At 39.5% G+C, this 12,352-nt stretch overlaps 2 protein-coding genes across 4 annotated transcripts in view; one reads left to right on the top strand and one right to left on the bottom strand.

The window, feature by feature from the left end:
* The window catches only part of traf2b (Tnf receptor-associated factor 2b), a 22,423-nt gene extending 17,360 nt beyond the window's left edge, over nucleotides 1–5,063 (bottom strand). Inside the window, exons 1-2 of one of the 3 annotated variants that reach the window (XM_062554654.1) lie at nucleotides 5,044–5,063; nucleotides 722–935 (exon numbers count right to left, since the gene is read on the bottom strand). In XM_062554654.1, coding sequence (XP_062410638.1) covers nucleotides 722–909 — 188 coding nt within the window. In that variant the 5' untranslated portion in view covers nucleotides 910–935; nucleotides 5,044–5,063. Of the gene's footprint in view, nucleotides 1–480; nucleotides 936–4,076; nucleotides 4,182–5,043 lie in introns of those variants that run through there. The other 2 variants (XM_062554655.1, XM_062554653.1) reach the window with 2 other exon arrangements.
* coq4 (coenzyme Q4 homolog (S. cerevisiae)) lies at nucleotides 4,361–12,352 on the top strand. Its single transcript, XM_062554657.1, has 7 exons — nucleotides 4,361–4,835; nucleotides 5,703–5,846; nucleotides 8,699–8,795; nucleotides 9,435–9,537; nucleotides 9,726–9,855; nucleotides 10,435–10,528; nucleotides 11,517–12,352. Exons 1-7 carry the CDS (start codon nucleotides 4,763–4,765, stop codon nucleotides 11,719–11,721), a joined length of 846 nt encoding a protein of 281 aa, XP_062410641.1. The 5' UTR covers nucleotides 4,361–4,762; the 3' UTR covers nucleotides 11,722–12,352.

The following is a 12,352-nucleotide window of genomic DNA, read 5'->3' as shown; positions in this document are numbered from 1 at the left end:
AAAACAAAGGCTCGTCTTTTTTTGTATTCCTACACAACAGAACTTTGAATACACCGTAGGTCTTGATTAGGATAACTGAGAGTGAGGGGTAGGTGAGGGGTTCAACCTTACATTTCACATCTGCCAAGATTTCCATTTCACTTCTGATACAGTGCAGGAATTAAATAATGCACCATACACTTTATTGACAGAGCAAGACAATTGTCTAGTGTTTCAAAGCAAGGTATTGCATGGTTATAGGCTAACTACCCTTGAACCAGTCCAATGACGGAAGTAAGTTTTATACAAAGTTGATAGCTCAATTGTTACAACTAGGGAAATTCTTGCGTGCTTATAGGGTAACTACCCTTGAACCAATCCATTGACTGAAGTAAGTTGTTTACAGAGTTGAGCTTACTTGTTACAAAAAAAGTTGATTAAGTCACCCATCTATTAGCCAAATGGAAATGTAAGTGTGCAACTGTGGCGTAGCACACTCACCAGAGAAATACATCCTGGCGAGTATCCTACTGAGGAGGTCAAAAGACGAAGCCATCACATAGTGCTGCATCAAAGCAAGTGAAAGGGTGGTAGTGAAGTGATTGAGCAACAAACGAAGCCAGCTACATGAACAGGATCAGTGGATCAATATCCAGCAAGCCCAGTGATTGTGGGACAACTCAGGTGGTTAGAGGGAAGGGAAAGGGTTGCAGACTGAGGAGTTGGGCAACATCCTTGGTACCTGGTGAGCTGATTGAAGCAAAATACACAGTAACGATGGCCGCATTGTGCTTGAACTGGCTTTCTGAGGATGTCGTCACAATGCTGGCACAGGTATTTTGTCTCCATGTGTCCTGTGAGAACGGACCGTATGATCCCTGGTAATGAGGATTCCAGGGAGGAGGGCAAAGATATTCGTGCCATTATCATCCATGCATCGAGTGCAACAGAGGACCCTGCAAATGAAACAGACAACAGAATATGTTACTCCTGTGTATCCATATTACCCTATTGCAAGAACCAGAGCCTGGGTAACAGCAGTACGACATAATGTTGAACAATAAGGACATGTTCTCCACATCAAAATAAGTGCACTTGAGTCTGCTCACAACAGATTGAGGCTGAACGTTGGCCTCAGCTAGGCTAGTTTTATCTGATCCACTACTTCATTTCACTTTGTGAGGATTCTCCGTAATCAAAATTGATCCTATGGCATAGAAAGCTCTCAGCCAGGACATCTATTTCCAGTACAGTCAGCTGTATTGTAGCGGCTGTTGTTTTAGGATAAACTGTAGGGACTTAACTAACTTAATTAACCATTTCTTTTCCCCGAGAAATACAAGATTGTTTTGTTGGGTAGGCACTACTCTATGTCGGAACCAGAGCCATATAGATACATCTACTGTATATGGCTCTGGTCGGTACAAATCACCTACCAAAAGCTGCATTCGAAATTGGATCACTCTGCACGTTATCAAATATCTTAGCACAGCTACCAGATAATTTACAGTGTTTCAGTCTGTTGCTCAATGTCACGTGTTATCTGAGGATGCACAGTACATTAAGGCTTCATCCGGAAAAGGGGCTTAAATTGCCTTCACTTGTCTCTACTGAAGTCCGATGGGGTGGCCCTGTCTATTACTATTATCCTCATTAGCCACAGAACCTCCCATAGGGGGCGCACTTTCCGAACGTTTGCTTACTCCCTTGGTCCTTGCTTGCTGCTGAATGTTTGGATTAAATGTGTGTGCTGAGGAGGGGTGTGTCTGTTGAGAGGTTGAGAGAGAGAGAGAGAGAGAGAGAGAGAGGCAAGGAGAGTCAGTGTAAGGTAGGTCTTTGTCTTTGGTAAAGTTGCACATAACGTTAGCTACAATGAAAGAGGTATGAAGTTCATATTCATTTATTTATTGTCAACGTAGTTGCATCGCGATTAATTTTAAGTGTATCGATTTTTAGCCAATTCGCGGTGCATCGTTAGGCTACATCCCAATTCTAATCTGTCACCTGTCTGTAACATCTCTTCTCCCCATGAATATCACACAATCTCTTTTTTTTTAAGTACATCATACATGTATATTTTTTTGGCCTTTTATGCCTTTAATGTGACAGGAGAGTGGGAGAGAGAGTAGGGGTGGGATCCGGAAAGGACCACGGGGCGGAAAATCGAACCCGGGTTGCCGGCGTGCGATGCAGGTGCCCCAGCCAGTCGCGCCACGACTGGGGCCAAATATCACATAATCTCTACATAAAAATGCCTTTGGTACAGGCTATCTGTTGGGTGCTTCACCTAGTGAATGAGCATCCTAATTCGCCTAACCTTTACAAACCGACATTATAATGTAAATAATAATAAAGTTGTAGCCTAAATAATAAGAAGATAACAAGTAAGTTATAAATGTAAATAAAAAATGCATTCACTATTGACACATCATTCCGATTGTAGTTTTACACACACACACACACACACACACACACACACACACACACATACACACATTTAGCATGCCTTTATCCAAAGTGACTTATAGCCATGGAATAGCATATCAGATACAGTGCAGAGGAGACCTAGCTAGGAATTACCATTGCATCTGTCAATACTAGAGGATAGGAGTGTCTACTTCTTCAAAGTGTGATTGGAGGAGAAAGTGGTAGAAGGAGCAGATGGACAGGGGCAGGCTACAGTAGGCGTCAGCATCTGTATCAAGCTTGATGCCATTATGCTGAAGTTTGGGTGCTAATGTTTCAGACAGCATTGTTCAAGGCCATGGTGAATATCTGTGTCAATCGGCAATTTGCACATACAGTATCACTGTTTAAAGTGACACTGTATCATCCAAAAACCCTGCTATTGTAACAAAAAGGTCCAGCAGAAGTTTGTAGTAAATATACACATGTAGTGAAGTGCTGCACTCTGAAGTGAAAAAGTCAGTTATTATCATTATCAGTTGCAGGAACAAAAGCCTAATTTCTTTAGTTTCGCCTGATCACAAAACCAATTGAACTTCATGTTATTCTGGAATTAGCCTGGCTATCACCAGACCAAGATCAATCTTTTGAGATTGAACATTACTCTCTGGGGAGTCTGAGCTGTATTTCTACTGCACAAGAGGCACGCTCAAATGACTGGATGGATAGTCTTTCAACCAATCGGAGCAATGATCCAGGTGCACCTGATGGATAAGCCAGTTTGTGATTGTTTCCAGCAAAAGAGAGATAAATGTTTTTACAGGTTTAGCTTACACTTTGTGTAATTTTTCAGGTGAATATTTAAACATTGATTGACCAACATATTTCACTCCCACAAAGCTTTCTAAAGATCTTGTTGAACACCCTAGACTAGACCCTATGTATGTATGGTTGGAACACACCAACATTTTAGGAAATTAACTTAGATAAGATGATACATGTCACAACTAAATGGGGAAATGTTGGAGTTCTCCTGTCATTTCTGGGTGCTATAGGCTAGTTGAAACTGTCCACCTCAATGAAATATGCTATGCTAACAGCTGCTTTAGCCTGAGTTACTGAACGTTTTATCTACATACTCTAGGGGAGACAGAGAACAAAATAAGCTTCCAACATATTTGAGTGTTTTAGGCATAGTACATTTGAATGACGGGTTATTATTTAAGGCTGAGCAAATGGAATCGAGTTTGTAGCATACATCTATAGTCCAACATGTCTTCACATTGGTCACTGCTAAGTGTCTCTGCTGCTAGGTCCAAGTGAATATTCAAGTGTTAACTACACTGACTTTGTCCCCTGCCATTTTGTAGCCGACAAGATACTGCTGTAGAAGACGAAGGAAAGTTGCTCTTCAGAACATATGTTTGCTGCCAGGCAAACTAGGCTATCCATTACAGCCAGCACTGGCTGATACTGCTCAAAAACAAGTCATTTTTTAAAAAGGTAAATAATAAGTCACTCAAATTCGTTTAAAATGCAGGGATTAGGACATATCTGACAATAACTACCAGGTTTTACAATCAAGTGCTCAAAATCCAGTTTGTTTGTTAGTTAAGCGTCCACAGACTGTAAGGTCTGAGCGTCCACTGTACGGTCCTATTTTTCTTACTATAACGAAGACTTGCACTTACCAAATGTTGCAGACTCCAACAACTCCCAACCTTTTATTGCTTGCAAAGTACGTCAACATATGTAGACTTTCAACCAGCCCCGCCTTCCACCACCCCCCAGCACCGGAAGCTGTCCTAACAGATTATAGCATGCAGTTGCGTTTAAGTAATGCTGTTTTGCGATAAGCGAATGGAGAACAGACTATTTGCGAAACAGAAAGCTTCGTTTAGTGAGTGGGTAAAGGGTGAGGTGAATAATCTAAGGTAGAGTAGGCTACGTCTGTTAAATTAGTCGTCAACCACGCAGAGATCACCCGCGTACGTGTCATCATGTCGAATGCCACTTTTATTAGATGTTCTGTAGAGTAAAAGCATTTTTTATTTATTTGTGTTCTTAGCTCGGTGATTTCGATTGCCCATATGAAATACTGTGCGTCGAGGTAGCACAGAATTACAGAAGTTTTTCTAGTTGTGAATTTTCTTTTTCAAAACACAGGGCGAGTTGACAATCCACCCTGTGTCTTTCAAAGCGAGTGCAGGCACATGACGGCAGAGGGCTTGGAGTGGAGCTAGACGGCTACAGAGAGGGCTCTAGGGCCGTCGATCCGATTCAGACTCAGGACAGCTCATACACCGGGCACTGCGCATACGCAGATACACGAAAACACAACTTGGCAGAGATTTGAAGGACGGCGTTCTGTCTGGTCATGTTGCCCATATCAAGGTCCAGTTTGTGCCTAACGTTAGGTCACAACTGCAGATTAGCGGGAATATGTGGAGGTATGACATGTTATGGAACAAGCACGAGGGAGCTTATTATTACTTTTCAATCTCGTTTGTTGGCACACCAGACAACTAGCTGTTAGCTAACATCACCAATGATGCCGCATACGTGTATCCTATTCTCCGGTAACTAGAAGTGTCAGCATCAGTTTACGTTAACTAATATGTAACTTAATTTAACTGAAAATGGGTCGGCTAACATTACCTGTTATGGTAACACTACTCTGTCATTCAGAGGATGCCAGGACCGGAGCGCTTGCGATAGCCATTGCGAAGTTGACGTCACGGAGCTTTACCATGTGGTGCTATCATGGGGGAGTCACGATGCTTTAACGAAGTGACACGACATGGTTGGGACTTGGGGTTAACGTAACGCTTTTTGGTAGGCCTACTCTTAAATGTACGGTCATTGCTGATGAGGTGTCCGCTACTCTCGTGACAAAAATGTCATGGGTTAAAAAAAACAATGATCACAGAATGACAGTTTGTCCAGTTCAGCAGAGAAGGACAAAAAGACTCTGTGACCATACGGCATGAGATTCGTGTAGATATTTGAATGAAAAGTAAAATCACTGACTACACTCTACCAACTTTTATTAGTCTATTGTGTTGCTCAGGCTTGTGCAAAATTCAGAATTGAATTGAGAATGACTTACGGTACATGAATTTGAATTGATGCCAAAAGCAGGATGTAGAATTACAATTCGAATTAAGGAAGTAGAATAAAAATGCTTGTGGCCAGACCCTTTCTAGATTACCAGGGTCAGAAAGAACACAACTTTGTAAACGTCTCAAAAGATCAGTGTCATAATAATATATTAAGTTGACTTGAATCTTGTAACTTTGTTCTTTTGTGTCCTGCAGTGCCCTCCCGACAACACTATGGTACATTTCCAGAAAACTCATATCACTCTTTATACCCAGGACATATTCCCACTAATCCCATCCAAAAAGCCCTCCTAGCAGTTGGATCTGGCGTTGCCGCTCTTCAGAACCCTTACAGACATGGTAAGAGTAGGCTACAGTACACAACAACACAATCACCACTTTCCCCATTGTGAGATCCCCTCCATACGTATTGGAACACATGCTAAAGTTGACTCTAAAGAGGAAAATAAAATCATCTTTTGGACATTGATCTTAATGCCTTAAATGAGGACATTTTTCTTTGTGAATTAATAATATATCGTAAATAAATAAATGTTTTCCTTAAAATACAGGGGTCATAAGTATTGGAACGCCTATGTTAACCCTATTTGTTAAAATTCCCATAGAGGCAGGCAGATTTGTATTAATTTATTTATTTATTTTTGGATTCAGGACACTATGCACCCTGATAAAGTCCCCTTGGCCTTTGGAATTAAAATAGCCCCACATCATCACATACCCTTCTAGGCCAGTCAATCTAGCGTTTGACCCATAACTAATTGCAATAGTAATCATTCCAAGTTTTTTGTGATCCCTAGGTATATCTAATTAACATATTAAAAATCTACCCATTTATATTTAGTGGAACATAGGTTTTTTCAAGGTCAAAGGTAGCAATTTCCAATGCATTTTGCCATTGGGATTTACTACAGGTGAAATGGGTAAAATGTTAAACTATAGATATCAACTTGAAACTTTCACAGTTGTTTACTCACATTAAGGCAAAGAATTTTTGTATTGCAAGTTTTCTGAAATGTGATGTTTAGATATGCAAATGAGACCAGTTTTACTTAAATATGCAATAATTTGCATATATTTCTAGAACACTAAATCTGAACAATAGGTACAATCAGCTTCAAAATAATTGCTGCATTTTGCTTATATATTGGATACCAAAAGCCAAAATACAATGGGAATATTAGATATCACTTCATATCACCTCAGAAATGAGGATATCAAGTCAAGTCAAAATCAATGCGTTTCAATGGAAGTAGTACAAATGATTGTCAATGATATGGTATGATGGAAGTATCTCAATGCATCCCAAGTCACTTGATATGTTGTCTAAAGGTCAATATCTTCCTTATGTGACTTGGCATGCATTGAGATACTTCGATCATGCCATATCATTGACAATCATTTGTTCTATAATGTACTTCCATTGAAACGCATTGATTTTGACTTGATTTCCTCATTTTTGAGGTGATATGAAGTGATGTCTAATATTCCCTTTGCATAGGCTTTTGGTATCCAACATATAAGCAAAGTGCAGCGATTATTTTGAAGCTGACTGTACCTATTGTTCAGATTTAGTTTTCTAGAAATATATGCAAATTATTGCATATTTAAGTAAAACGGGTCTCATTTGCACATCTAAACATCACATTTCAGAAAAATTGCAATACAAAAAGTCTTTGCCTTAATGTGAGTAAACAACTGTGAAAGTTTCAAGTTGATATCTATAGCTTAACATTTTAACCATTTCACCTGTAGTAAATCCCAATGGCAAAATGCATTGGAAATTGCTATCTTTGACCTTGAAAAAACGTATGTTCCACTAAATATAAATGGGTAGATTTTTAATATGTGATGCAGGAGGGTTTAAGGATCAATAAAAAGTATGAAACCTTACTATTGCAATTAGTTTAAGTTTTGGCCCTTTTTTGAGCTAGATTGACTGGCCTATTCACCATACCTAGAGATTGGCATGGTTTTATTTCAGTTAGCCTATATTAGCTGGTTTGATTTGCATTGAGCTCAATAAGAATGAAACCAGCTAATAGGCTAACTGGCATTTAAAAAAAAAAAATCTGCCTGCCTCTATGGGAATTTTAACACATAGCCCAGTTAACATAGGCGTTCCAATACTTATGACCCCTATATTTTAAGGAAAACATTTATTTATTTACAATAGATTATTAATTTACAAAGAAAATTGATGTCCTTAAAGGTTGGATATTTCCTCAATTTTTCATTGAAGGCATTAAGATCGTTGTCCAAAAGATAATTTTATATTCCTCTTTATAGTCAACTTTAGCATGTGTTTCAATACTTATGGAAGGCACTGTACAATGAATTAACAGCATGAATAGAAATTTGATTTAATATGAATAAAATTGGGTATGGATATTGACTGATCTGCTTGAATAATGTCATTAAGCATGTGTTTCATCATCACAATGTCAGACATTTCTCAGCTAGTGCTTGACACCAGCCTGATGTAGCCAGACTTGAATTCTTGACACAGCTCTAATAATATGTAATGCTTCAGTGGTGTTTAAGGGTATAGGAATGACATAAAGTTAAACATTATTAACTGTACATTTTGTTTGGATGCCTCCAATCCTCATTTGAAAGTCTTAAAGTCTTAATTTGTCATGAATAATTCAATTTCATTTTACCAGACTGTCAGTCTCTGGTAGCTTGGTTTAAAGGTAATTTGGCTGTCTAAAATTATGTGTGATAAATCTTTAATTTACTGTAAAACATATATATTTTAATCCAATCCATTCTCCTGTCCATACTCCTGATTATCACCACAGGCATTGACCCTGAACAATTAACACCTGATTTACATGTAGTACTCTGGAAAGTACCCAACTAACTTGCTCACCTCTATTGAAACTCTGTGGTTGCCACAGTGTGTTAACCAAAAAGTTACACTAAATAATATTTTTTATTATTATTTGGCTATGAAGATGAAGGGATTCTTCCCAATTACTCATGTGAGAACAAAAGTGACTAATGACAGGACTGAACAAACACAGCTGTTGATGTCTATGGTTCTTTTTGTGACGAAGGCCTTTCAAACAGCTATCCTTAAGCTCGGATCATTGGTGTTCATTCATCACCTTTTGTAGTGGTGACCAGGTGTTTTACTGGAGGGCTGTGGACCGTTTGGTTTGAACAATGTCCATGACTCAAAATTTCAGACATGGTTGCAGTTCTTGGGGAAACCACAGGACACCTGGCCCTTATGAAGTTGCGTGATCGGATGAAGAATGATCCTGAAGGTTACACTATTCTCACGTAGGCCTCTGCTTCTGATTACTGAAAAATAGCTAAACCTAAGCTAAAGCTAAGCTGTGTCCATTTACATCTTTAAGTGGAAAGACACTTCATTATCACTACCTAAAACACTTGCCACCTGACTAGAACTGACATTTGATTGTATGGAAGTAGCACTTACTACACAAACTTGTCCTTATCTCACTCTACCTTAGTTGTTTACCTTGTTGGAAGTCGCTTTGGTGAAAAAAAAGTGTCAGCCAAATGTAATGAAGTATAATGTGATAGAATAGAATAGGTTAGAGTCACATGCTTGGATAAGCAGTGACTTGCAGGCAGGGCTTCAGTGATGCCATTGCCTGTGGCTAATTGCTTAATTGGGACACTTGTCCTGGGTGTGTAGGTTAGTGTTTGGGGGTTTTGTATCAGTTTAGTTTGTGGTCATCTGGGCTTCAACCAATAAATATACCCTAGATAGCGAAGCTTAGTTTGGATACAGCTAGTGTCACTGCAATAAAAAGTAATGTGCAAATAATGATACTGAGAGCCTCGGCCTCCCATTCAATGTGACTGTAATTTGGATTTTGTTATGTGTGGTTGATATCTCCAGCTGTAGTTTGTAATTTAATTGAATTACCATTCTGATAAATTATTTTTCAGAGAGCGGCCACGTATCCGCCTATCTACTCTGGACTTAGCCCACATGGCTACCCTTCCAGATGGCTCATTTGGGAGGGAATACCTCCGTTTCCTGGAGGAAAATGTAAGTGGGTCGGGCAGAATATGAAGGTCTCAAGTAAATCAGTGTGTGAAAACAACGTTGTCTTTCAACTGTGTTGAATTGTTGATAATACTACAGAGACTGATTAGAATGTTTATTTATTAGTAAGTTAAACATATTGTTATTTATTGGAATATCTGTATAAGCCCATTGTTTTCTTTTTATTTCAGAGAGTAACACCAGACTCCCGAGCGGATGTGAAGTTTGTGGATAATGAGGAGTTAGCATATGTCATGCAGCGATACAGAGAAGTTCATGACCTTCTGCACACTTTACTAGGAATGCCCACCAACATGCTGGGTGAGATTGTATTATCATGATTAATATTTGCCTTAATGTAGCCAGTCTCATGTTTTCTGTAATGTTGCTTGGGTGGCAACAATCTAGTGTCAAACTGACAGTTATTGTATGAGTGTAAAGAAAACATATTTAGTTGCCTGGTATCTTTTTGTGACCATAGATACATAACACATCTATTTGTTGACTGTCTTAACATGACTTAATTTCCTCAAGCTACGCTTCACATAGCAACGTAACAAAAACACAATATTACGCATCAAACATTTACAGCAATTGCCCATATGTGTTCCTTTATGTGATGGATAGTGAGCCATTTATAACGATATGACTGGAATGAAGAATTGTTCATTTCCAATGATTAAAATATCCACTTGTTTTTGCTTTCTTGCTTTTATGTAATATAGTTGTAGTAAAGTAAAGTGAAGTGAAGTGTAGTTCTATTACTCCTAGATTTAATCCGGTCCTGCATAGTGAAATTGACTACCATAGACCTTTCTGAATAAACATCAGTTTCATATGATGAAGGAAGGTGGGTAAATGGTGGGTATTTTTGTTGACCATCTGTCATCTGTCTCACAGGCGAGGTAGCGGTGAAGTGGTTTGAGGCGGCGCAAACAGGCCTACCCATGTGCATTATGGGAGCAGCCCTAGGACCACTGCGTCTGTCCTCAAGGTGCCTATCCCTTCAGTTAAGCTTTTGGTTTTGTTTTATGTGGTCTGTGTGATAGATGATACAGTTTATTTGATATATTACTCAGTACATTCTTTAGATAGTCAAAGCATGAGTATGGTTTTACTCATAGTTTTGGTATACACAAAGCATAAGTGTACCATTGCTCATGACATTGATTATTTATTAACCCAAAGCTAATAGAAAAGCCAGACAGGGAAGTGTATTGAGAGTTTTTCTTTTCAAATGCTGTAACCTGAAAGCTTCCTTGCATTGTCTCATGATATCTTTGTCTATTGTCTATTGTGTAATGTATCCGATGCGGTTTTTGACACATGCTCACAATGTTCAGTTATCACATTACACGTCGTAGTCTGACTAAAAGACGTGCTGCTTTGTTTAATCACCATTTTTGGACATATGGTTACCGTCGCATGCTACTGCAGAGCAGGATACCATTTATACACACTTCTGTGTGTGCGGGTGTGTGTGTGTGTGTGTGAGTGTGAAGGATGCTACATATGATAACTAGAGCTTCAAATAGAACTTTGCAGAAATTACCTCAGACCATGTGTTATTCTATTTTAATAGCACCAGATGTAGCATAGCCTGTTCGCATGACAATGTTTTTTATAGGCCCTGAGTCAAGGCCGCCCTGAGTCAAGGCTTCTCTCTTTTTACTTCTTTCCATCTGCCTATTTTCTGACTTCCTTACTTTCATACTATCCCGGTTTTCCCATCTTTGTTTTATTCCCTCCCTCCATCTTTGTTTCTTTTCCTTCCTCCCTCCATCTTTCCTTCCAATCTCATTCTCTTCTCATTCTCTCTCCTGCTCCCCTTCATTTCCTCCTCATTTCCCTCCTCTCTCCTCTTTACCTCTCATTTCTCTCTCCCTTCATCCCATCCATGCCTTCTCTCTCTTTCCTCTCTCTGTCTCTCTCACACTCTTTCTTTATATTCTTCTCCCTCTCCCTCTCTGTGTCTGTACCAGTCGTTTGCAGACCTTGGCTACATCCCTGGGTCCTTGGGCTGTACGTAGCGGTCGGCGGGCGCGTTGTGTCCTCAGCATCTTTTATGAACGCCGATGGGACCAGAGCGTGGAGGACCTCCGAAAAGAGCTGGACATCGAGCCGCCTCCCCTGATCATCTCGGCAACAAATAAGAAAGCGTCAGCAAATTCTGAGCCAGCTTCATGAGCAACAGCCATATATGACATGTTTATATGTTGTATGACGATGATTATGATGATTAGGACTGATGCACTGTATGATGATTATGACTGATGTATATGGTATGTGCCTGTGTGGTATGTACCGTATGAGTGATGAATTTATTTTAATTTTTATTGGTGGAGGTAACGGGCCTCAGAATATGGTAATACAGTAATCACATGAATGCTCATCAATGGTGTTGAAAGATGCTTCAAATGCAAGATATCCTGCTGCGGCAGGAAGTAGTCATGTGCTGGGAATTGCCTTCATTTGATCTTCATCCTGTGTACATCCTGTAAATAGTTTATGAGGGAGTCAATTCCTGTCTGCCCTTACAAGCTGAATCTGTGGATAGAAACAGAGGACTGTAAAGAGACACTTAGCTGACTCACTTGCATCATAACCATGACTCGCCACAAATGCTCCATAAACACTGTCTCATTGTCACAAGTCTCTTGTTGGTCTAGAAGTTACCATATCCTTGTGACAGTCATGCACTTGTGTTTGTGTTGGTCATGCACAAGAGGTTGTTTATCTGTTGTTGTTGTTGTGTGAGATGCTGAGTCACAGACTTGGCCCTCTGGATATCTGGAATGAAAAAACTTATTTAAAAGGA

The sequence above is a fragment of the Sardina pilchardus genome, chromosome 14, assembly GCF_963854185.1.
Source record: "Sardina pilchardus chromosome 14, fSarPil1.1, whole genome shotgun sequence".
Lineage (NCBI taxonomy): Eukaryota > Metazoa > Chordata > Actinopteri > Clupeiformes > Clupeidae > Sardina > Sardina pilchardus.
The sequence above is the reverse complement of the archived record's forward strand: the minus strand, read 5'-3'. Positions and strand labels throughout refer to the sequence as shown.